The sequence below is a fragment of the Onychomys torridus genome, chromosome 15, assembly GCF_903995425.1.
Source record: "Onychomys torridus chromosome 15, mOncTor1.1, whole genome shotgun sequence".
Taxonomy (NCBI): Eukaryota; Metazoa; Chordata; class Mammalia; order Rodentia; family Cricetidae; genus Onychomys; species Onychomys torridus.
This window is the reverse complement of record NC_050457.1, coordinates 74,081,139-74,107,943: the sequence shown is the minus strand read 5'-3', so window position 1 is coordinate 74,107,943 and position 26,805 is coordinate 74,081,139. Positions and strand designations below refer to the sequence as shown.

At 46.8% G+C, this 26,805-nt stretch overlaps 1 protein-coding gene across 1 annotated transcript in view; it reads left to right on the top strand.

Moving 5' to 3' along the window:
- The window catches only part of Ice1 (interactor of little elongation complex ELL subunit 1), a 50,907-nt gene extending 41,939 nt beyond the window's left edge, over window positions 1-8,968 (top strand). Inside the window, exons 18-19 of the mRNA XM_036207012.1 lie at window positions 5,052-5,150; window positions 8,339-8,968. Coding sequence (XP_036062905.1) covers window positions 5,052-5,150; window positions 8,339-8,550 — 311 coding nt within the window. The 3' untranslated portion in view covers window positions 8,551-8,968. The remainder of the gene's footprint in view (window positions 1-5,051; window positions 5,151-8,338) is intronic.
- Window positions 8,969-26,805: the final 17,837 nt, after the last annotated feature.

The window sequence follows — 26,805 nt, the reverse complement described above, 5'->3', positions numbered from 1 at the left end:
CATGGTAGTGTATTCGATTTATAATTCTAGAGGTGATGTGGACACATACACAGAGAGGTTTATAAATTGCTACCAAGTATATTGTGGTCTTGTTCAGTGTCTAAAATATCATCATGGACCTGCAAGATGATGTAGTGTGCAAAGACACTAGCAGGGGCCACAAACTTGAATTCCTTCCTATAACAAGAGTCACTTCAGATTATTGTAGAAACTAAAGTCTGTTTGAGAATGCTATGAGACCCAGACTCCTCGCTGTAAAGTCTAGAGCAGGCCCTTAGATTCCTCCCTGGAACCTCAAGATTTTAGTTTGACTTATTTGCTCCTCTGACCTGTGGCAACCTGCTGTCCACTCCTTTTGGATCATCAGTAATGCTTTCTGTGCATCAACAACCCTCATACTTTGACCTGTAGGTGTCCTGTCTGAGGGACATGAACCAAAGCCACCCTGGTCTGTTCAAAGAGCTCTTTGGCTAATTAGTTCTTCGGCTAATTAAACTTCAAAGGCAATATTGTTGAAAATAATGTTACCATTTGAGAATGTGCTATGTGAATAAACCTTATAAGTACATAGTGAGAAACACAATGTTCCTGCTGATTGTCACTGTCTACAAATGTGTTTCCTCATCCTGGTGAACCTCACACAGTAGTTAGTCCTGCTGTGCTGAGAACATGTATAAAACATCTAAGACGGAAACTTGACTCTGGGTGGGAACGTACCTTCATGTGAAGTAAGTAAAAGTGTGTGGTATTATGTTACCTAATAAGGAAAGATGAGAACCAGTAACAGCCAAATCACGAGAGCCAAATCAAAGGACGGATAGGCACAGGCTGGGTGATCCCCATGTACCTCTAGGGCAGTCTCAGACGTGCTTTGCCGAACGAGTTCCTTGGTTGGTGACTGTTCTATCCTGGAGCAGGAGGAAGAAGGTAGGCAAAGGGCTTGTGCTGGCAAATGTCCCATCGAGTAGTGGGCACGTGCCCGGGGCGCTGCCAGTGCCGCTCTCCCGCTGCTGTGACCGGCTGCTAAAGTGGAAAGCTCCTGTGAGCTTACAGAAATAGGAAAGCTCTTTTAAGCTTGTCAGTGTCAGTTGACCTGGGTGGTTCACACGGGAGGAAGTGCACTTGTGATACAGTGACAGCAGGGATAGTGTCTTTCCTATTGTGTTATTCGTAAAGCTCAGGTGTGTATATGGCATTCTCCCTGGAAGGTGACTTTATGAAGCCACACTTTGTATGTGCATGAACACATCAAGTGCACAACTGTGTGTGCACACCTGTGTGCACATATGCTTGTGGGGGTCAGAGGAAACCTCGGGGGTCATGTTTGGGACATCATCTACTTAGTGGGTTTTGTTTATTTTACTTCTGGGGTTTTGAGACGTTTTCTCTCACTGGACTGAAATTTGCAAATTTACGTAGGTTACCTGACTATCAAGAGCCAGGGGTCCAGCACTAGGGTTTCAGCACCCCGACTGTGAGTTCTGGGGATCACACTGAGCCACACTTGGAAATGGGAATTTTGATGTTCTGTTACAGTGACTGTTCGTTACCGCAGAGAGGGGCCGTTGGATTGCCTTGTGCCTCTGTGGTTCTTACATGAGGGGCAGCTCCAAACTGCCCAAGAAACTTGTACTGTCCTAAGACAGAGAGCAAGGCTCTGCTGCCTCTCCAGCTGGCTCTGCACAGCCTCCCAGGGAAGCTTGACTTGAGGAAGATGGGGAAGTGCCGCAGTTGTTCTGAACAGGACAGCGGGCACTTCGGGTTAGATGTCACCAAACGCTTTCAGGCCAGCTGCTCTTATTATGTAAGCACTTGCACTAGATGCGTCTCCTGGAAAGCCTAGTTCTCTAGTAAGTCAGGAAGAACATGCTGGAATTTTTATCCCAGAGCCAGAATACCTGCATTTGTTCTTTTGTGAAATTAAGGTGAATTTACTTTTTAAATCTTAAAGTCTTCTGGCTTTCAAGAGAGAGTGATTAAGAGTAATGTATTCTTAAATAATAGTTACTTATTTAAGAATTGAACAAGAGTTATTTATTAATACATACCTGGCAGTGCCATATAATGATAATTCATAAATACATAATATGTACTTTGAAGAATGGATAGTCATCTTCATTCTAGATTATGTTCTATAATGAAAAACAAGCTTTCTGTCCGTGTACAACATGGTATAATACTGAAGTGAGCAATAAACATGGCTGTTAGCCATATTCGGTTCTTAAGTAGGCTTTGCTTCAGCACACCTACCAGTATAGTGTTGGAGATCATCTGGGAAAGTAAGGGGAGGACCTGATGTGCCAGGGGTTTGCAGATGTCTTAGATCTGATGGCTGCATAGCTTGAGCTTTGGACAGAGCCACTGATGGAGGGGTGGCAGAGCCAGGACAAGGGTGTGTAGCACAGATTGTTAGAAGGTCTTATTAATAAAAACAAACCCGGTGCCTGTTATTGGGATGAAATGTTGAAAGATCGGAGAAGTAGAACAAGCCACAGCCAACCTCACCTTGCCAGTTCCTCACCTGATCTTGTTTGCTCAAACTGGAAAGCCTCTGTGTCCTCATCTGAATGGATCTCAGGTGAACTGCTGCTCTAAAGCCTAAAAGCTTGACCAGCTCTAGTTCTTGGTCCTCACGCCTTATATATCTTTCTGTTTCCTACCATCACTTCCTGGGATTAAAGGCATGTGTCACCATGCCTGACTGTTTCTAGTGTGGCTTTGAACTCACAGATATCTGGATGGATCTCTACCTCCAGAATGCTAGGATTAAATGCATGTGTGCCAACATTTTCTGCCCTCTATGTCTGTCTAGTGGCTGTTCTGTCCTCTGACCCCAGATAAGTTTATTATGGTGCACAATATATTGGGGAACACAATATCACCACACGTGTGGGGAGAAAGCAGCAGTTTCTCCTTGGGAAGAAGCCATCCCACCCGGGGGTTGGGGCGGGGGTCTTCCCCTCAGGTAATCAGTCACTTAAGGATAAACACCCACTGACCCTCTGAGAGCTTACCTATTGTTGATTCTAGAGCCAGTCAAATGGACAGCTGCGCTGTTGGGGTCCACAGAGGTTTCCTAGTGAGATCTGAGCTTACTTTATATAACAGAGCTGCATAAGGGGATTGATTGACCATGTGCATGGTCCCCAGGTTTTTGAAAGGGTCTGCACTTGGCTGTGCAAGGGGAAGGTCTTTTGCTCCACTCCTTTGCATTCCTTTAGAAGCCCATTAGCAGAGACAGAATGGGCCGGTGGGTTTTGACTCAGCCCCTCCCGAGGCTATTCTGTGTTTCTATCTCTCTCCTCTATATTTTTGTCTAAATATTTCTTACTTCTCCCTGCTCAAGAGTACCTGCAGGGCATTTACCACCAACCCCACAGCTCCCCAGAGTTTCTTGAGTAAGAGCAGCAGGAAATATTAGATAGAAGGATTTATAGTGCAGAGATAAACAGATAGAAAATAAAGGATAGCCTCAAGAGGGCCTGGAACCTTTTCCAACAGACCCTGACTGTCTCTGCCCCAGGGTATTTATGGAGATGCCAAGGGGGTGGAGCAAAAGTCCCCTCCCCGCCCCCCAGCACAGCCAAGTGCAGATCATCTCAGACACCAGCACTCAGGCCCGTGGTCCTAATCACCCTCTGTATGTGGACCTGCTGGGTAAAGCCACAAGGAACCTGAAAAGACGAGCCCCCACAAGTACCTGGGGGAAAAAAGAGGCAGGCCCGGCACACTGCATTTACCCATTGTTATGACATTTATGGTTAAAGATCATGGTACTTCTGAACCCAAGGGCATGGATGGCATTGCCTTCTTGGAGTCTTTTTCTTAGATCTCTGTCCTGTGCTGTGTTGTCTGGGCGAGTGGAAGAAGTGACTTAGTGGGGCAGTGGTGGTGACGCCTGTAATGCCAGCAGAGCTGCACAGAGAACCCTGTCTCAGAGAAACAAAGCAAAGAAGGAAGTGGCTCTTGTCCAGAAATGTCACGACAGTAGAGAACGTGGAGAGTGTCTCAGTGCCTTCCAGGGGTTTCCAGACTCCTCCTGTTTTCCGCTGAGATGGGGTCTTGCCGCGACTCCTGCTGAAGTAGTAACTTCTTGGAGTGAGTCGTGGAACCTGAAGTCCAGCTTTCGTGGTGAAGAAACCCATTTGCACACTTCAGTTGTGGTCTGCAGTGTCCCCTGGAAGCAGTTGGTCAAACACATCTTCCAGATGTCACCAGCACCCGAAATGTACATACAAGGGCATGCTCAGAAGGGAACTTAGTGTTGGCAAGCTCCCAAGCTAAGGTGGCTGGTGGCAGTTGTCAGTTCTGCCTTTGACTCAGAGCTTGCATGCTACCCTTGCCCATGGTGGTGACTTCTTCAAGTTGTACTTTGTAATTGAGAACACATCTCCCTTTACCAAATGGCTCTGGCTTATTGGTGAATGTGGCATGGGACAGGGTGCCTGGCTGCACTCACAACTCGCCTTCGGGCACACTTCACGGCGGCAGCCTGTGTGCTCAGTGTGCTGCGATTTACATGCACTCCTGGGACCTCCCATGTCACGCATGTGTGCACCACGATCCAGGTTGGATGCAAGTAGCTGTGCCTGCCCCATCAAGGACATCTCTTAGTGAGGTTGGCGTAAGCACTGACGGGGAAGAATCGCCTCATCCAGTGGGACCCGCGGTCTTTGCACTCAGAGCTTCCTTGTGTTAGTGACAGGCCTTCTGACTGTGGCTGCTGCTCTGCCACCACAGTCTGTCAGTGCGGCCACAGCCTGCCTCCTCTGTTAACCTCGTAAAGTTATCTATCTCACATTTTGCCTGTGGTGACCACTATTTAAATTCCATTTCTGCCACCTGTCCTAGTTAGCAAAATCAACTGCGGTGCAGCATGCTTGAGCCCTCTGGCCTCCGCTGTCTCACTGAATGCTGGCTTCCGCTACAGTCCAGGATCTTCAGGCTTAAACTATACCGTGTCAAATGAAAGAAAACATGGATTTACAGTTTCTAGGAAGTACTATCCAGCATTTACTGAATTCTACTTAGACTGTGTTTCGTTTCTCCAGGTCGACTAGGCCAGTTGGGTTTGAAGGAAGGATTTCCAGCTGCCGTGAAGAATATCAGCTCGGTTATTGGTGTGTTCATACAACATGCTCAGGATGAAGGTAGGACGCTTCCATGTCTCTGAAGCTGTTCTTCCGTATGAGCTCGTGAGAACATGAGCCAATGCCCCTCCAAACTGAAGGTCATGTGGTTTTGACTTTCATAGTGTGTTGTTTCTGCGAGGGTCAGTTTGCCCTTTTGAGCTGTGTGCCCTTGAAAGAGGGAGCTCTGCTCATGGGGCTGGTGCCCTGCCATCCAGGAGGCATTTTGAGGATGGCTCACCACCTCCCCCCATGCATAAGCACAAAACACCTGCTGCTCTCTTAGGTAGGTAGTGTGCTCGTTAGTTTTATATTAGCTTGGCACAAGCTAAAGACACCTGAGAGGAGGGAGCCACGATTGAGAAAATGCCTGTGAGGCTGCAGCTGTGTCCTCAGGGAAGCCAGCAGGACAGCCTGAGGCGAGTGCCCTGCAGTGGAGTGGGCCCATGTGTTAGCCGTTTATGGATTTCATGGTGTGAGACTTAATGTCTTTCTCTTTTGTGGGAAAAGCTTACTCAGAGTAACACTCAGTGGGTCTGGTTTCTGTTTTGAATATTGAGCATTTAGTGGTAATGTAGTTAAACAGCTTCTCACTAGCTATGCAGACTGGCAGCTTAGATGCCTCATGGCGCTGGGCTGATCCTAGTCTGGCAGGTCTTTGTCTTCAGCCACTGGTGAAAGACCTGATGCGCCAGGCCTGTGGACAGCAGCCTGTACATGCTTTCTCTGAGGCGCTCTGACCAGGTACCTAAAGCGAGAAATCCACAGGAGTCTGCTTGAGGAGCATCATGGAAAGTTATTAGGATACACTCAGGAAATACACTCAGGAATACAGAACTAAGTAGACAGCTGACGTCATCCTCTGATCTGACCGGGAGCCAATCCACCTGGCGGTTCAATCACACCAGGAAGCAGGGAGAAGGGGCTCGTGACCCCTCTCCCTTTCCTTTTAAGAGGTCAAGTACAACGGCAAGAAGCATCGCCTCCTTTGGGCCCTTTAGCCCAAGGTCATGGTCGTAGCAAATATCACTGCAGGTACTAAGGCAGTGTCCACGGCTTCATATGGAAATGCTCCTGACAACAGTTTTGGTGTATCTTGACACACACAACGTAGTCAGGATCCTAGCCAATGAGTCTTGACAACACACTCAGCCTGGACTGTTGTGGTTGCAGGTATAACTGAGAAGCTGTATATCACTGTCTGTTGGTGCAGGCCTGTGTGCTGCAGTCTGGGAAGTGTGCACAGGGCTACATGTGCCTGGTTCAGGCTGTTCTGAATGCCTCATTTCTCTCTCCCTGAGCCCGGGCCCCAAAGGGAGCCGGAGTCTGCTTTTTTTGAATCTTCAGATCAGGAGAGAAATCCTTTTAAAGAATCAGTTCTCCTTTACAGTAGAACTAACATTTAGACACATGGATTTCTCTGGTGTTTGTCTCCTGCTTGAGGAATGGAACCTTCCAGAACTGCCCTTGGCAGAGAATGAGCATCATTCCTATTCCAAAATCTAAAACTTTCTGGGCACTGACAAAATACTATAGCTATAAAATTCCATGTCAGGAAACTGCTTAGTACATGAAATTATTAAAATGCTGTGCTAAGTTACCTTTGCTGTGTATAGAAGGCATACGGGACCATAAATGAATGTCATGGTTGGACCTGAGGGTGTGCATTGGAATGAGGGACACTCAGCCTGAAATTATGCTTTGCCTTCTTTTTCCCTGCCTTGCTCATAGAAGGTAGAAGATAGAGGGGTATGGTTAATAATGAACTTTTGCTCCTAAATAATTTAAATTTCAATGAATTACATTAACTAAATTATGAATTAATAAGCTATATTTTAAAAGTTAAGTTTTTGCCAAGATAGGGATAATAGCTGTATGACTAAACTAGCTCTGACACACTGATCTGGAGTTCCACAGTGGCCTTGGAGTCTCACTGGCCTGGAGTTCCACAGTGGCCTTGAGTCTCACTGGCCTGGAGTTCCACAGTGGCCTTGGAATTACACTGGCCTGGAGTTCCACACTGGCCTGGAGTCTCACTGGCCTGGAATTCCACAGTGGTCTTGGAGTCACACTGGCCTGGAGTCACATTGGCCTTGGAATCACATTGGCCTTGGAATCACATTGGCCTGGAGTCACACTGGCCTTGGAGTCACACTGGCTTTGGAATCCCATTGGCCTGGAGTTAGATTGTCATCAGAGTCATACTGGCCTGGGGTCACACTGGCCTTTGAGTCATGCTGTCTTGTAATCACATTGGCCTTAAGAGTCAACTGACCTTGGAGTCACATTGCCTTGGGATTTCACTGTCCTGGAGACACAGTGGCCTTCAGTCATACTGGCCTTAGAATGACACTGGCTTGAAGTTACACTGGTTGTAGTGTTTCACTGGCTTCAGAGTCACACTGAACTTGAGTTCATATTGAATGGAGTCACACTAGCCTAGTATCAAATTAGATTGAAGTCATATTGGCCTTAGGGTCACGCAGGCCTTAGGGTCACACTGGCTTTGGAGTCACATTGGCCTTAGGGTCACACTGGCCTGGAGTCACACTGGCCTTAGAGTACTGCTGGTCTCATAGTCACACTGGCTTGGAGTCACACTGGCCTGGAGTTTTACTGGTCTTCAATCATTCTGACCTTTGAGTCTCACTGGCCTTGGGACGCATTGGCCTTACAGTCATACTGGCCTGGAGTGATAGTGGTCTGGATTCCTACTGGCTTGGAGTCACACTGGCCTCAAAGTCACAGTGGCCTGGAGTCACACTGGCCTGTAATTACATTGGCCCTGGAGCCACACTGACCAAGTCACAGTCTCATCTGCTGTCAGTGTGGCACAGGATAGGCTTTTATTTAGTCTATTTTATCGTGATGTTCATGTCTGTGTCCATTTAGAGACAGCACTGGAGGATGTTGGAGTTTTATGCTAGTTGGTTGTTTCAGGATCCATGTGTTTTAACAGCTTCCTGGGGGCAGAGGAGCTCCGGAGTCCTTACGACAGCATTGCTCAGATGGACAGGGAGCTCTGTTACTTTTCATTTTTAGGCAGGTCTTGAATGAACTTTTTTATTGGGAGACATTTTTCTTCGGAATTTTCATTGCTGGCAGAAAATAATCCATGTCTGAGTGAGTCCTCTAGGTCACACATGGAGATTCTAAATAACATTGTTTCTTTGTTGCTGTGTTATAACTGATTTGAAATTTCTTTTCAGATATCCCATGGGGTGTACAGCTTGCAGCTGTTTATGCCCTTTGTGACTTGAGTCCTAGCAATCCAGCAGAGATATCCAGGATCCTGGAAGCTTGGCGGACACAGACTTCCAACACTATTCCGTCTGCAATCGTCAGCTGCCTGGAAGAAGTTGGATCCCTGAGTGCTGAGCGCTCAGCTGGTTCTACAAGTACAGGAGACTCTGCACCCTGAAGGTCATGGTCACTGTGCAGAGGCGTGCCTTGATACCTCTTGTTGTGAAGGATTAACCTGCCTTTAGCTAACTGAGGTCCAGCAGAGAAAGGCATAAGCAGATGGCAGTGCAAGGCTCTCATGTGGACTGTTACAGATGGCCAGTCTGAGGCGGCAGCAGAGCCCTGTGGGCTGTGTACATAGGGATGGCTCTGTGGGCTCTGCACAGGGATAGCCCTGTGGGGGTATGTGCATACAGACAGTGCTATCTATGATGTGTCTCACATTGGATGATATTCCACTTTCGGAATTTTTGTATTTGTATATAGAAATGGGTTTAATAACTCACTGTGATTCCGATTTGTCTTATATTCATCATTTCTTAAAACTCTTGTATGTGTTTTTGTAATAAAAAATAAAAGCAAGCCATATACACTGTTGTTCTGATTAGTTATGTGGGATGCTCAGTATCTCATGTCCAGTGGGGATGAAGATGTCTCCCCGATTGTGGAGTCACATGGTTCTCTGTAGGCTTCGCTGATCCTTTATAATTGATGCCTGCAGAATCAATCGCATTGACAGTGATTCTGGTGACTCGCCCTGTTCATTAAGTAGCTTTCACTAACATGAATGAGCGTGTTGCTCCTTTGGAAGCTCTTTCGTGCCTTCTCCTCCCTGTGCTGTGAGCTTGAATAGGGTGCCCAACAAACCTGCAGAGGAGACATTCTCAGCTCTCTGACCTGTGACTGAGAGAAATCTAAGTCATCACCCACTCAACCTGTAAGATGACTTACAGAGAAGGGGGCAGAGATGTCAGCATGAGATACGTGGGTCACCTGAGGAGGTGAACTTAGAAGGACCCAGGAGGAGGGCATCAGCCTAGAAGAGGGAATGGTAGAATCCTTCCCTGTGCAGGGGAAGCCCTGCTGAGTGCTAGAAAGTGCCTGGTCCCAACGGAAGGTGATTGTCCCTGAGATCCTGTTTGACAGCGGCTGGCAGAGCACTTGGGCTGGACTACAGGGCTCTCTGGAATTCTGGGTCCAAAGGTATGATGGAGGCCATTCACTGGGGCTGCTCTAGGGTAAAGGAGGCTCAGTGAGTGCAGAGAAAGGCAGACTGACCAGGACCTCACAGACCGGGGCCTCAGGGGACAGGTACAAGGCACTGTAGGTGGCAGTGCAGGGGGTCTGGAGAGATGGATTTCAAGCCTGACCCAGAGGCAGGAACAATGTTCATTCGGTTGAAGTGTCTGAGGACCAGGGCACTGAGCCCCACTAGGAAGTGGCCAGGAATAGGTGCACAGGCTTGTTGGTGTGGATCACAAATGCATGCTTTCCCTTTGCCTGGTGGACAAGATGTCCAACCATTGGTGGCTTGGAGCCTCTATAAGCAAAATTGTATTAGAGGTCAGGGCAGAGACTTGGGGAACAGTGGCTATGGAGGCAAGTGCTTCCTTGACTCATCTATATTCATAGCGTCCCATCTCCCTTCCCCTTCCTTTTGTCTCATATCTTTCTGCTCATCTAGAGAGAACAGGGGTTTCCCCTAGGTCCTCCTGGGTGGGACAGAGTGCTAGCTAAGGAAGTGAGGTATCAGTGGTGAGATGGCCTGTTGAGGTAGAGCAAGCAGGAAGTGAGACCCGGGAGACAAAGTTTTGCACGTCTAGGGTGTCCAGTGGTTGAGCACCTCCGGAAGTTTCTGTGGACAGTGGCATTTTCCTGTCCAGTAGCACCAGCTCCAACTCTGGCTGCCATGTTTTCCCTATCCATGGCACATCTACAAGGACAGAAGCCGCCCATAGCACTGTATGGCTCTGTCGGGGTGAGGCAGCTTCAAGCGGATACTGACTGCTGATACCCAGCAGAATGCAGGCGGTATCATCTGAACTGAAAGGCGGAGTTGGGTGGAGTCACATGGGCACGACTGCTGGTCCTCTGTGGTCAGGAGTAACAAGGTCATGGGGTAATACGTCCTTGAAGTTGTTGTAGTGGCCCAGTAAAGGTAGTCATTTTGTTTTTTCCTCATTGTATAAAAATAAAATGTGGCTGTGCAATTTATCAGATGCAATTGTGGCGGGGGAATGTTTTTGAATTGTGGCCACCAGGGGGCACCACAGACCAGCACATGGGCAGAGGCGGGCTACTAGGGGTCTGCCCATCAGGAAAGCCCTTCTCCACTCCTAGGCTTCTAGTTTGCCTGCCTGGGCCCATTGTTTCCACAATACGTGGCAGGTGGAGGGGGTGGATGACAAGGACACAGATACAAATAGTTTTTAACTGTTCAGTCAAATCCTCTTTGGTGATTTCTAAAAATAATCATAAATAAATAAAATGCTTTTGAGTAAAAGCAAACGTGTCCAGGTGGGTTAGTGGCTGTGGCAGTGATCAGGGTGGGCAGGGCAGACGTGGCACTCTGGCCTGACTCAGGAGCAGCCCAGAGCTGCTCATCAGTCTTGGACATGCACTCCTGTGGGAAGCATTTGAAGTGTGAATAGCGGCTATAAATGTGAGTTATCCACTTGGTTCCTCGAGGCAGAGACAAGGCAACGATTTTAATGAGATGGTTCTAGAGACTGATTTTCTAGAGCCAGGGAGGAACCAGTGTGTAAGTCATTTCCTTTCTGCTTCCGTCTGCCTGTCTGACGCTTTGATGAGTATGATTGTGAATGCTGGACATTCCCCGTCCTGCCTTCCAAACAAAATATTAACATTTTTATATCAAGAGATTGCCCTCTTAGTGTGTGGGTGCTGGGCCAACACTCTTGGGGTCAGTTTATTTACTGCCAGTAAATCACTCTGATTGCAGGTGAAGATGGACTGTGTGTCACTGGCCAAGGAGGGTACTGTGGAAGGGGCACATTACAGCGTTTATGAAGGACCTTTTGCTTTTGTGGAGGAGGATGTTAGGTCTTAGCAGGCTCAGCAAGGACCTCCCCAGGGTGTCTCATCCCAGGGCCAGCCTCTGTACTGAAAGCCCCAGCCACACCCCATTTCTTGCTGGGAGCTCACAGGGCAGCCTAGAGCTCCTCTGAGGGATGAAGACTGTGAAGATGTCCATGTTCAGTGGAAGCCTCACTTCAGATGGAGACTGAGCCACCTAATGCAGAAGAACATGTCGGTGTCAACGAAGGAAGGACAGTTAGCGTTAGCCAGCAACCGATGTTAAACTGGATCAGAAAAGACGGACCATTTTCTCTCTCGAAGTGGGACAAGACAGAGACACCATTCAACGTTGTTCCGGATTCCGAGCCAGAGGGATCAGACTGGCAAAAGAAGGAAGAAGCAGCGAGACTGGAAAAGAGGAAGGTCATTGTCACTGCAGATACTGTGACCTTAAATAAGGACCTTCAAAAATGTGTTAGCACTAAAGAGTTTGCAAAAATCTCAGAACAAAGAAAACAGCATTCAAAATTCAGTAGTATTGCCTTTGCCAACTACAAGATCTCTGGAACAAATCAGGACAGCAATGCCATTTACAATAGCCACCAAAACGGACACACAGATTGGAAGGCTGCCCCTTGTTCGTGGGCTCTAAGAACCACCACTGTAGAAACCTGGAATCCACTGCACTCTTGGTCAAATACGGCAGCCTTCGCAGAGCTGTACAAACGCTAGTCTGAACTCTGCAGAGAACCACAGAGACCTCCAAATAGGAAAGCAGTCTGAGCATAAAGAACAAGTACAAGGAAGGCATTGTGCTGCTGAACCTAGAACACTACAAAGCTGTGGTACTCAAAACATCATGGTGCTAATGTAAAAACAGACTCTTGGATCAATGAGGCAGTCCCCAGGTAAGCTCACATCTAAACCAGCTGAACATCAGCATAGTTATGAAAGACTATGCAATGGGAAAAAGTCAGCAAAATGTGCTGGGAATTGAATATCCATGTTTCACTAGTTTAAAGAAAAAGGATTGGAAGCCATAAAATAAGACAAGCTATTCAAGGAAGTAAAAATGCTTCAGGGTACTGGAAGAGGTAGGGCTCTTTGGGAGGCTAGTGTTTTGTTTTCTCTTTACCAGATCTCAAAAGCATAGGCAAACAAAAAGGAAAAACGGGTAATGGGAATCACATCAAACTGAGAAGCTACTTAGTGAGGAAGCAGCCTGAAGAAACAACCTAGAGAATGGAAGGCATCATCTACAAAGTGTACATCAACCCAGGCTAATGTGGAGTGAGTACAAGGAAGTGTGAAGAGTAGAACAGGAGTGAACAGTGGGATTGGTTTCTTTTCCCACCACCAGGATAGAAACGCTGGACAAGAAGCAAGGTAAGGGAGAAGCGGAGTTTCTGCAGGCAGTCCTAAGGGACAAGTCCATCAAGGCGGGGGAAGCGTGATGTCAGGACGGTGAAGTCACTGGTCATATTGTATCCACAGTCAGGAAGCAAAGGGTGCTCAGTGCTTATGCTCAGCTCACACTTTCCTTGTTCACTGTGAGCCCCCAGCTGATGGAAATGGTGCCAGCCGCATTTAGCCTCTGTCTTTCCATCTCAGCTAATCTCATTAATCTAGATCTCTCATGGACACGCCTAGAGATCTGTTTCCATGGTGATTCTGAATCCCATCAAATGGACAATCAAGATTAATCATCACACCCATTAAAAATGGGCAAGCTGCCTAATGTCTCTCAGAAGATATAGGAATGTCTGATAGATACATGATAAAATGCTAACTACTAATTGCCAGAAAAATGTAGGTCGAAAGTCATAGGAAGCTGTTTGTCTCTCGGTCCCAATAAGTGTGTCTGTTGCCAGTGAAACAGGGTAATGGGGCCAACAAGTGCGGCTAAGGGAGAACCCTGCCACACGTACTTGGAGTTAATGCTCTGATGGTCTAAACCGCAAGCACAAACACCACTCCTGGGGCATATGGCCAAAGACAATGGAGTCAGCATGTTGCAAAGACCTCTGCACCCCCATGTCCACGGCAGCACCATTCACAGCAGCCAGGAGCCACAAACAGCCTGTGTGTCCTCCAGCTGATGGACTGACATGCAAACAAAGTGTAAACGCACGTGAGAGAATATGATGTATGCACACAAAGAAGGCATCATGTTGCTGTGACTGGAGAGAACTGGATATTGTGTTAAGTGAAGTTGGACACAGAAAAAACAAGCACCATGAAGACTTGGAGATGTAGAAATGTTGCTCTTCTAGAAGCTGAGTGAAATGATGGTGACCAGAGATTAGGGGTAGTGTAGGAAGAGAGAGTGCCCCCTAGTGAGTAGATGGATTCCAGGAAGAGGTTCTGGTCAGCAGGTGACTTTCAGCAGATGATGACAAGGTGTGTCTCTGCCTTATCCAAACATTGTACAATGTACACGCACACCACACAGTTTCTCATACATGTGACTATCTTAAAATTAAATTTAAAATATTAACCAAAACCTCCTGGGAAATCAGAATTGGGTCCTGTGGTGATAGCTGTTGGTTCTGTTGAGAGCAGCGAGGACGTCTCCCAGTGGGCTAGTCATCAAGGGATCCCTTAGGAAAACCAAATACGACTTCAAAATGCAAACATGTTCCAAGTGTGTGCTCCCTGCTGCAGGGCCATGTGAGTGGTGATGACTTCACATCCACCCCCAATGGACAGTGTGAGGTGTGGCTTAAGCAAACAGTGTCCGTTTGGAAGGTCTGTAACAGGCATGTGGGAAATCTGCTAAGGAGACCTGCAGTTGAGCCGAGCACAGGGTGCCAGAGCACTTCTTCCTGGCCCTTTCTGCTTTGCGTTGGTAGAGACTGGAATTCAGCCCTTATCACATAGCCCATTATCCAGAGTCATATTTCAAGTGCATGTCTCTGTTTGTGAAACTTGTTTGGTAATGAGAAAATAAACTTTCTGAGTTTTGATATGGTTTTGTGTAGTTAATATTTTCTGAGAATTTTAGACATCACTTCCCCCCCTCTCCCAATACACACAGTGCCTTATTCTCTGTATTTGAACTGGTGTGTCCCTCTCTAATAGTCTCATTACTTCCTTAATGAAGGGTGAGGACTTCAGTCACTTGTGCAGGTATAGAGCAGGCAGACATCACGTTGGCTTAGGAAGTGGCCGCAGAGGCTCTCAGGCTCATGGTCTCTCCAGCCATGGGAGTTGGCTAGCTTTACAATGTCAGGCATGGACCTCCTTCCTGCTGAGTGGGTCTCACTCCACCTAGACAGCTGTTCCCCAAGGATTCATCTGCAGTGCAACCCCTAAACCTGAGTCTTCGTTGGGCAACTCACTCGTGAAGAAGAACCTGGGCATTGGGTGGGAAACGAAGCAGGATGTAAATCCAGAAGGCAAGCTCTCTTTTACGTTTCCTCTCATTCTTCATATGCACATCCCCATTTAAATGCACTCAAGAAAAAAAATCTGCCTCTGGGAATGGGTCACATTTTTCACAAGTTGTACATCCTGTCCTCTTCATTCAAACTCTACATTATGGCCAGTCTAGTACACAGAAAGGAGTTACGAAGATGGAAATCTCAAAACAGAGGTCCCTGTACCTGATGTCTAAGGCTTTTATTTTGTTTTGTTTTAAATTATTGTTAGTTCCATGCAAGCCTTTTTACTGGAAAATCAGCTGAAACCACAAGGCCTTGGCAACTTTGTCTCCCCAGCAGGGGGTGCTCTGCACCTTGGTCAGGAGGCTGCTGCTCAGAGACACATTTAGAAACAAAAGGTGTTTCAGATCAATCCAACTCCATCCTCCTTTAGAAATGGCCACCCTGATTTTTATGTACGTATTTGCTCTGTTAGGGATCAAACCCAGGGTCCCTCACATATCAGGAAAGGATCCTTCATGGCTGCAGCCCCAGATGTAAAGAATTTCCTCAGAGGTGAAGCTGGTATGGCCAGGCCTCTAAAGAGGCAGGGAGGGACCTCAGAGGCTCCAGATGCCCCATTAAGAATGGTTACAGTGCCGCTTACCTGGAATTCTCACCAATGGGGAAGCCTCCAGGTGGAGGAGGAGTGGGGAAAGGCCTCTGACTCCAGGTGACTCCTGACATTCTGGATGCTCAGCTCAACCCATGGTGTGGCTAATACCAAGCAGTCCGTGTGAACCACAAGCAATTTGAGATGCAGTCTTATGGCCAAGGCTGTCCTTGAAGTCCTTGTGAGGTGCAGATTGCTCTCATTTCTCCTGCTTCAGCCTCTGGAGTGGACTGTAGGTATGAGCCACCACACCCGGCTCACAAGTACTGTTTTAATAAGTGTCATTCAGGACTCTGTGTGGGTCTTAACATCCACACAAAATGCATAGTCCTGATGTTCGTTGCACAGGGAGAGTCTGACATGGCATCTCAACCCAATGGCTACTAACTCACAGAGCTGGCAAGCATGCTGCTGGAAGGGGAAGGTGTCTGTTGCTTTGTTTTACTTTACCATTGCTTTGTGTCTGTGCACCAGTGAGGAGAAGTGAGCCAGGATTTGCTTCAACATCCCCGTCAGTTCACACAGACGGTCGCCGCACTCTTGGTTACTATTAAAATTGTCATAGGCTGTAGTTCAATGAGCTCCACAGCCTCTCTGCTGGAGAGAAAATACAAACCCTCTCAACAGGGAATGGTAGACCTCTGTCTTTCTCAGGGCAGACTGTTATCGTCAGTACTACACCTGCTTCTAGAGCCCGAGGCACACGCAGACTAGACTCGGACACTGGTGGCAGCAGAGTCTCCTGAGAAGCACTTGCTGCAGAGCCTGCCTTTGAGAACTCACAGCCACAGGGTGTTCACCAACGGTAAGCTGTATTTCTGGGTCTATGTCAAAGCATTTCGTGTTAACTACACAAGGGTGTGGGAAGGCTAGCCTCGCTTGTTAGCCATGTCCTGTCTCATCTCCTGGGAATAGAAAGATGCTGTTGATCCCTACTGGGTAAGCAGGATTGGGCCAACCTCGAGAGACAGATTGGTTCCACAAAGGCAAGAGCTGCCAGTTTGCTTGCCTTTAACCCATGATGCCCGATGGTCCTTCACTCAGGCCTGCCAAGGTGACTTCACCATGGAAACTTCACTGCAGCATATGAATTAGACATGTGACAGGCAGGGGGACACAGACAAGGCCTCTCTGCCTTTGCAGAAACTGCCTTCTCCTCATGCCTCCTGCTCATGTGTGCCAACATGAGGTGTGTCCTTCCCCCAATAGAGGATGCCTTCTTCCTAAAATAGATCATACCACATCTCACAGCATCTTTGCATAATTCCAGAGGTGGACCGGCACTTTGCTTTTAAATTACTCATTCTTACACAGATTTAATTCATCAAACATTTATTCACAAGATTCCTAAACAGTAGTTAAAATAACAGTGTCTAGTCATTTTAGGACATAATTATTTCTTCCCAGTGATTAATTTCTAATTAGAAATGAAGGTTGATACTTGTATTTTTCAAATTATTTAAAGTGAGATGTGGCAGGTTTTTTTTTTTTTTTTTTTTTAGAAATGATACATTTTTAAATTCAGCCTTATTCTGCTTGAAATGTGCCTCATTGATAGAGATTGCCCTGACATTCACAAGGCCATGGGCATGGTCCTCAGTACTGCTAAATACATACATAAATCAATTATTATCTACATTCACCTAACACTTACAGATATTGCAATACAGGCTGCATAGAAGTCACTTATGCGATGGTGCAAACCTGTCCCTTCTGGTGCTCTGCACAGTGGACTTGGTGATGTCGAGGTCCTTTAGCTGACAGGATGGGCCTCTTCTCTTATCCAGAGTATGAATGACTATAAATGTGCAATAAATGTGGCCATGCGGTGGCATGAGCATCTTGGTTGGCAACAGGACTGAGCGAGGCAGAGGAGAGGAGGAGGGCTTCCCACAGAGACTCTCCCTGCAATGCTGAGTAGCAGATGGTGAATGTGCCCTGCACAGGTGAGCTGGCAGGAGCGAGTCTCTTAGAGGTGAGAAAGGACAGGACAGCTTCCATCACGGAAGGAGTGCTGGAGCTGTTCACTCTGGAAAGGGTTGGGGGACTGGGCAAGTGCTGCTCTATTCACTGAGCTGTACCCTAGACTCAACAGGAACCGGATGTGGTGGTACAGCTGGTAATCCTAAAACTCAGGCCAGGGGGCACAAATATTGGGAGTTCAAGGCTGGCTGGGGTATGTGAGACCTTGACACCCCCCCCCATACACACACAATAAGAAAAAGAAAAAGGAAGATTCAAACTTCCAAGGAATATGGCTTCACACACCCTACAAAATATTAAAACACAAGAAACCAGAGAAAGGGCAGTGAGACCACCAACAGAAACAGCTGTGTGCACGGAGTACAGCGAGTGTGTGTTCTTTATGTGTCAGGTTAGAACACAAAGCATCAGGCAGCTCACTGTGTTTAAAGGATAACAGGCGCTTGGAGATGAGAGCATGCCAGAAGGAGAGACTAATAATTTTAAGAAGCTTTGAAGGTCATATGAACCTCCTAAAAACACAAAGACATGCTTCAAATTATAAAGACAAAAGGCAGTGTAAAAAAAAATCACACATATATACACATATAAGAAGAGGGAGGGAGGGAGGGAGGGAGGGAGGGAGGAAGGAAGGAAGGAAGGAAGGAAGGAAGGAAGGAAGGAAGGAAGGAAGGAAGGAAGGAAGGAAGGGAATAGCCCAAACAAACCAGGAAACAGTCCATGGATGCACAGTGATAGAAAGGAGGGGTAAACAGTAGATGTCTGTGTGTGAAGACTGTAGAAAATGAGACTGTTTCTTTCAATAATGCAAACTTGATACATAGGTCATAAAATCCTAGGCTTCTTACATGAATGTTAGAGCTTGGTTAAAATAAAAGGAAGTGAACTCAAGTCTAGAAAATGGGCAGCTTCTTCCAAGGCCCAGAGCTGCTCTCACTCTTGTAGGTGTGACAGAGGGAGGAGTCTTCTCTGGGCAAAGGCAGTGGGGAATTGTTGTGAATTTTGGCAAGCAGTTATAGCACAGGTTATAATTCTGTGGGATCTTCCAAACAGTGCTTCCTACAGCCCTCACCTCAGGCCCAGGATGCCAAGACTTGATAAGATGGAGAGCTCCCAATTCCAAAACTGCTCATTAAAGGGGGGCAGGAGAGTGCATGCTGAGACCAAGCAGCCTTTGGCACTCTGGGCACAAACAGGAGACCCAAGAGCCTTCTCCCTGGGGAGCAGAAGCCTTGGCTGACAGAGTTGCAGGTGGACAGACAGAGCAAGATCTGCACAGAGGCCCAGAAGGAAAGCTCAAAGTTCCGGCTCCACGGTCCTGCTGTAAACCAAAGTGAGATGTGTTCTGGCTTGGCAGCAGGTGATTTCGATAATGCAAAGAAAATTTGGTAATTCTTCATAATCCAAGCATTGCAAAGTAGGAGATTCTGAGCCAGCTTGCAAAATATCTGAAGGTAACTCTCAATAGAAGCAAATATTTGTCCAAAAGCTCAGCCCCAGCTGGACTACAGACCAAGTTTAATTAAAGTAAAACTGCCTTCGATAACCACCTTCTAGTGTCTCAAGGAGAAGACAGCAAATAGCTAACAGAAGCACACCCGCTGTGGCTCACAGGTTGGAATTATTTGACAAGGGCTCTTACAGCAACTGGAGCTAGATGAAATGACCTAGTGAATAACCTCTAGCATGTTGGAGGATATGTCAGGCCTTAGTAATTCCTGCATGAAATGGGACAATACACTGTTGGAAATGAGGAGTTAATGGGTTTGAGGACTGTGACTGTGCAGAAGAATAGTCTGTGTACTCTGGGGGGGGGGCAATAAGTATCTGTGCTGTCTTCCTTAGTGTTGTGAGTGAATACCTGACAAGGAGCATTGAGGGAGGAATGGTCTATTTTGGCTCACAGCTCAAGGGAGTCCATTGAGTCAGCAAAGCTCAGAGGTAGGAGTGGCCCTTGGCTGCCATGGCAGGAGTATAAAGCTGCTTGCTCACATCTGTGTGGATCAGAAAGCAGAGAAAGGGGGATACTGCCTCTCAGCTGTACTTCTCCTTTTCCCTTGTTATCCATCCCAGGCCCTCAACCCATGGGATCATGAGGCAAGCCTTCCCTCCTCGGTGAATTTCCTCTTTACAAACCCTCACAGACACATGCAAAGTTGAGTCTTATTAATGCCTTAGGCGTTTATCAGCCTGATCAAGTCACCAGTCAAAATTAAGCATGGTAGTGTTAGCGCTAAAATAAAAAGAAATCATAGAAAGCAAGAAACAAAACTCTGAGGCATAGTGACTCACACCTAGCTCAATCTTAGCTCAATCTCAGCTCTAGAGAGGCTGAGGCAAGTGAATTGTCAGGACAACAAAGTTAATCTGAGCTAGAGAGTCTCAAAACACAAAGACAAACAAATGATAAAAATAAAAAGCAATAGTAAACAATAACACATTGATTTATGGAGAAGGTCATGGAATACAGTGCAGTGGGGTCTGACATGTAGCTGGAGAAGAAGAAGGGAATGGATAGATAGTTGATGACATATTACTGAGAATAAAACTGGGCAAAGACATCAACCCACAGATTCAGAACACTCAGAGAATGCCAACTAGCACAGACAAAGCTGTCAGTCATACTACGGGTGCCTGCTGGAAACCAGAACTGAACAGCAAATAGTGAGCAGCCAGGGAAGAGCAGACACCATGCACAGGGAAGCCCTGAGTTCTCAGCAGACATAGAAGTCACGAGAAACTATGAACAGTCACCTTTAAAAGGCATGCCTTCAAACCCAGCACTTGGGAGGCAGAGGCAGGCGGATCTCTGTGAGTTCGAGGCCAGCCTGGGCTACAGAGTGAATTCCAGGAAAGGTGCAAAGCTACAGAGGGAAACCCTGTCTCGAAAAACAAAAATAAATAAATAAATAAAAATTAAAAATTAAAAAAGGCATGTGCCTGTAAACACACACAACCACCAACCTGGAATTCCAGATCCTGCAAAAATTGGCTTCAAGAGTAAGGACAAGCCACTCTTCTAGTATTTTCTACCGTGAAATATGACTTCAGAAATGAAATGACAGAAAGCAAAGGCATCATGGATTGCCAGTAGTCATAGGTGTTATTGATGACCAGTGGTCACAGATGAGTGGAAGGGGAGAGTCTACGTCTTGCGATAGCACAGCACGTGAGAGCCCCTGCCCTGATGCTTCTGCCTGCACCGACTGCATCTGTCCCGATTACAATGCCTGGCTGGGGTTTGTGAGTTGTGCTCATGAGGGACATGGGGTCTCTGGCTGGCAACTGTATATGAATCCTGTTCTCCTGGAAAAGAATGATTAATTTAAATAATGCAATGGGAGCACATTGTCAAAAGATAAGTTGAGAGAATTTCCCCCTCATCCTTTCTCTCAAAGCATTACTAAAATAATTTCCTTCAGCTGAAGAAACAGTTACATAAATCCATAAATCCTTGATTCTCCAGGAGGCAGTGAAAAGCCCAGAATGGTGGACGTTTGTGAATGTACAAGAGCTGAAAAATGCAAGAGATACTGTTCCCCCCACCCCAGTGTGTGTGTGTGTGTGTGTGTGTGTGTGTGTGTGTGTGTGTGTGTGTGTGTGTGTGTTCTACCTTCTGTAGAGCACTTCCACTGTAGACTGCAGTCTGGGGACTCAGATCCAAGTGTGGCCCCAGCAACTGGCCCTGAATTTCCACACAGCCATCCTTGTAGCTTTCAGATGTACCAGCAGCCTCCATAAGAAGAATGTGGATTTAGGAACTGAGAACTCTGTCTCTCCCTTCCTACCCTCACCTGTCTCGCTCTCTCTGTTTCCTGTCCACCTGAGGCTTAGAGCAGGTGAGGAGTGGACGCTCCCTGCCAAGTGCTTTCGCTGCCACGATGGTCTGTCGTGTGCATGGAGCCAACAGAGTCTGGGCTGAGCCTTGGGAACTGTGCCTCAAAACCCACCCTTCCCCCTTTGCCAGATATTCAATCATAGAGATGTAAAGTCTGGATACTGCAGTCTGTCTGTGTGTCTGGCATCTCTCCATCTACTGATTGGATCTATCAGCTATCTTGGGTTATGGTTCTCAAGATCCAGACCATCTCTCCCTCTTTAGTTATGGAAGACCTAGATTAACACAGTGGCTGGATCCCGTTTGCACCAGTTACTCATCCAGGCTCAGGGAGACAGGTGGCCTAGTGTGAAAGGTCATTTATATGGAAGAAAACATTTCTGAAGTGATTGATGAGCATGTCTCTCAGCTGGTACATTTGAGGACAAAGACATTCATATTTCTGAATCAAAACTTCTGAAACCAGAGTGTTGCAGTCCTCACCACATAATTCTTCATGATGTGGATGTTCATTATTTCCTCAGTGAAAAATAGTGGAAGCCTACAAGGTTGTTAAGCTGAAACCACTCCATCTCAGGGGCTGTGAGATTTTTTAATCACAAGGTGCCTCTTTGTCCTCAAGGACAATTACATTGCTGATTGCTCTCCTGTGAACTCGGCAATCAGGTGAAGGCCAGGCTCTCACAGGCATGCTATGGATTAATACCTCATCCATGACAAGCCCCAGACAGACCTGGAATACAAAGCCTTCGTCCAACCACCTGGATAACTGTACCCCAGCTGTCTTAGTTTGCTCTTGATTGCTGTGATAAAGACTATGGCCAACAGCAACTTAGGTCACAAGGCATCCCTGAGGAAAGTCAAGAAACTCAAGGCAGGGACCTGGAGGCAAGAGCTAGAGCAAAGATCACAGAGAAGTGCTGCATACTGGCTTGCTCACAATAGCTTGTTGAGCCTGCTTTCTTAGACATTCCACAATCCCCTTGCCAGGGATGGCACTGCTCACAGTGAGCTGGGCCCTCCCACATCAACGATTAATCAAGGTATGCCTGTAGGTCCATCTGGATGGAGACATTTTCTCAATTGAGATTCTCACTTCCCAGTTGATTCTATCCTGTGTCGAGTTAAAAAAAAATATTCACTGACATCCCAAGTCTAGGCCCTGTAGACACACAGAGGCATCTGGTCCTTCCAGCTCTCTGACCCAGCCCTCAGATTTTGCAAAAAATCCTCCAATTCTGTATATTTAGCCAAAAGGTTCCCTTTGGTAATCCAGTTAACCCTCAGGAAAGCCCTCAGTCCTCCTCACTCAGGACCACTGTGTTGCACACTGTGCTATGCTGCATGGATGTGCAGCTCCTATCCATGCACAGCTGGGTGGAAAGGACTGCTCATCAGCTGGGAAGGTGGTATAACCCATGTCGTAAGGAGCTGAAGGTGGGAGCCAAGAGGGAGAAGGCATCAGGGACAGCCCCAGTGCCTTCCATGGACTTCAGTCACCAGGTACCAACTGCAGATTAATCCCCACCCTTCATTTCTGTGCCAGTCTTGGCCCCCACTCCTGTTCTCCCTGTGAGAGGTGCTGGGCAGGGGTCAGGATGCCCAGCTCACACAACAACCCAGGAGAGGTCTTTAGTCACATTCTGCCTTAGCTGCACTCTGCTGGGCATACATGTCTTTTGCATATTCATTGCTGTAGCTTGATGGCAGGGCTGGTGGCATGTATCACTACCATTTGCTTTTCAGGTCTCCAAGCTCGGTTCCTCCTAGCCCCACCTGCACCTTGCATGGTGTCCCTCCATGTTGGCTGAGGGTCATCTCCAGAGGACCAGATTTGCACTTGGTGACTGAGTAATAAATGTCTTTAGGGGTTTTTTTGTTGTTTGTTTGTTTGTTTGTTTGTTTGTCACAGCACCCATAGTTGGAGATTCCTTCTGCCAATTCTTTTGCACAAACACCACATTGTCCCAGTGCAGCCAAAAGACAATCTTTCTCTTCAGCTTGTTTCTGAGACTCTTGTTAGGAGGCTCTGCACCTTCTGACACTACCCCAGCTTCTGTGCCCCTCATTATGCATGAATCCCCCCCACAAACTCCATCTCCTTTGGCCCCTCCCAATGATGTGCAGTGGACTGTCCCTTTAGGCCTTTTCCCCAAGAACCACATGAGGTAGCAAGTTATTGTATTACTCACGTTTGTGTCACTGTGACCATAGTCCCCGGCAGACAAGGAAGGAAAGATTTATTTTGACTCACAGTCACACTGAATCTTGTGTGCATGACAGCAACAGTGTCCCTTAGGTGGTGGTAGGAGCATGTGGTAAAGCCTCCTCACATCATGGTGTACACAGGTAGCAGAGAGCTCTGGCCACCTCTAGTAGCCTACATCCACCATCCAGGTCCACTTCCTAAGGTTTCCACGCCCTCACAAAACACTCCTGGGGAGCAAACACTCAAAATGTCCCCCAATATTTCTAATTCAAGCTGTAACATTCTTATAACACCAAAGACTCATCATTTTTTACTACAAAATGCATCTACTCCAACTCCAAGAGCATCCAATATCATCCAAAAGTCCCAATCTAGACTCTCTACTAAGACTCACAGCAGTCTGTCAGCTGTGCCTTGTGAAACAGAATGTCACAGACTTCTAATGTGTGATGTCACACAGTAAACACTATATACCAAAAAGGGAAGTGTGGAAACACAGAGAAGAGGGTGGACTGGAGCCCGAGAGGACTCCCTCCACCATGTAGCCCAGTAGTTGCATGCAGGACACTCGACACACATGGCCTCGTCATTTGTACCCACATAGCTGCTCTCTTATCTTGGCTTCACTCATTACATGCAACTTTCCTTTGCAGGTATCTCATTTTCCTGCCCTTTCCAACATCCTGGTGTCTCCATTGAAATTTATGCCTCATACTATCAGCTTTATGCACGGCCCTCCTAGACAATTCTGAGAGAGACAGACAGAGAGATACAGAGAGAAGAGAGACAGAGAACACACAGAGAGAGTTTTCCTGCATTTATGTATGTCTGTGTTCATGCAGTGCCCATGGAAGCCAAAGCTTTAGACCTTAAGCTGCCTTGTGGATGTTGAAAACTGAGCCTGAGTCCTCTGCAAGAGCAGTAAGTGCTCTTCACCACTGAGTCATTGCTCCAGCCCCCTTTCAGGCATTTCTCTGGGGAATCTGACCATGACACATATTCTCTGGCCTCAAGTTTTTTTCCCTAGAAACCTTCATGAGCCTCTTACTCTTGCAACCTCTTTGCTTGCAAAATTAGCGCTACGTGGAAAATACCATGAGTTAGCTTGAGCAGAGGCTGCCCTGCTTGGACCATGGCTGAAGTAACCTCTGAGTGTTTGGGTGGCTAAACACGGGAGACCATGTCCCTAAGTGTCATCCTGCAATCAGGGGTCCTGGAGAAACTCATCGGAGGAAAGTGTTTAAATGTGTTTATGGTTTTATTCCCTGGGATACATGGAGTCTCACAAGTCTATAAAGAACAAAAACAAAACATCTATCTATCTGTGCTATAGTAATTCCATACTTAATTTCTGTATTAGACACCGGTCTGTAGCACAGGCCCTTTCCTGCAGTTTTTAGCAGGCTCATCTGGCAAACTGCAGGTTTTTTTTCTGCATTTTTTTAAACCCAACTAAAAGCCACTGACCATAGCCAGGACACAACATGAATACTGTAATTTCTTCACTTACTTCTTGCCCAACCTCACTCTAATTTTCAGGACACAGGCCAGAACCTAAACCAAATCACCTTGGTTCAGTTCCTTCTTCCTGTCTAGAACCCCCAAGCCAGGCATCTGTGTACGCTGCTGATCTTTTCTTCTCCCAGCACGTCGCTGGCTTCTCTGGTCCACAAACCACCGCAGAGAAGAACCACATGGTTTGCTGTAGGTGCAGCAAGGCGCCCACTTCTCTGAGTCACACCCTTATGTGTTGCTATGACGTCCCCTCACTGAAACATGTAAGGGTTTGTTGATAGTTATTTTGACCTCTGATCTCATGGGGTTCATCACAGTAGGGCAGACTTGTAGAGGAGCTAAGTTCATGCTAACAGTAACATTCAGTGGGGGCTGTTCACACCATGGAAGACCAGGAAGCAGGGTGGGAACCAAACATTCACAGCATGAGCTGTATCGATTCAGGGGTTTTTGTTTGTTCCCTGTTACAAAATAATTGAGGCTGGGTTACCTTATAAACAAGACATATTCTTTTCACAGTTTCAGAGCCTTGAGTCCAAGACCAGGCAGCCTAATCAGTTTGGTCTCTGGTGAAGGCCTTATGGTGGATGACTTCACCATAGTGGGATTGTGTGTCCATGGGATAACTATGGCAAGAAAGAAGACCTGGGAGTCCCAGGGGAGAAGATCACTCCTTACAGTAATTGTCTTACTGTGGGGAACTAGTTTGCATCTGTGAGTATTCCCCCCTAAACGAAGTGCCCCTGCTCCAGCCACATCCCCATTGGTTCAATCTCTTCATAGTTCCACACTCTCTCCACATTACCACAGCTGGGTTCAATCTCCAGCACATGAGCTACTGGGGACAAATTATGTCCAAACTAGATCAGCAGCCAACATCCCTTTCTCCGATAATTCTGAATTGCTCCCAGATGACTAACTTTCTATGGGAAATGCTGCTTAGTCTATGGTTGAAATGTGTGACCCCTGTACTGTGGGTGAGTAGTTTGTGGAGGGATGTGAGGGGCAGTTGAAATCAAGTGTGACTCAGTTCCTACAACAAACAGTTATCTGTTTTCTTGAGGTTAGGAAATTGCCTATAGAATCAGCAAGCCAAGCGGAAGAGAGTACAATAAAATTGAGTAACTTCTCAGGGCTACAATAAAGCCAGTGTACTACACATAATGTTAGACATACCACCAGCTTCCAAAAAAAATAAACCTTTATCAGGGTGACACTTCTGCATTATTAAGAATCTTGTGGGATAATTTAATGGCAAGCATTATGCAGTCCACTCATTTTCTTGATTCAAATGTAACATAGGACTTATGGGAGATGTCACAGAGGGAGATTAACGTAGGGCTAGTGGCTGACATTTAGGGACTATTGCATTGCATATGAATGTTAAAATGAAGGAAAACAGGGACTCACTTTAACTAGACAGTCTGAGGGAATGAGCCACCATTAACCTCTGCAGCTCTCCTGCCTGTTTGCTCACTTTATGGATACCTCATTGGGAACAGGATGTGCTGGGGCTGGACCCCTGAGAGACCTGTGCACCCTTGACCCCCATCCAAGACAGACCCTGCTTGAATCTTTTCAAGTCTTTTTATCCATCTGTGAAATGGGGTGATGCCAGACCACCTCCATGGGTGAGTGTGTGTCCGAACAGAAGTGCGTTCTACACATAGGTAATGTCCAAGGTCTACCCATCCCAGGAATCTCACATCAAGCTGGGACACAATATTGAGCATGAGCAACCTATCTACCTTTCCAGAGTAACCTGGAAAATGAAATAGCTAGTTGATCAGGGCTCTAAGCAGGGACCCCAGCAC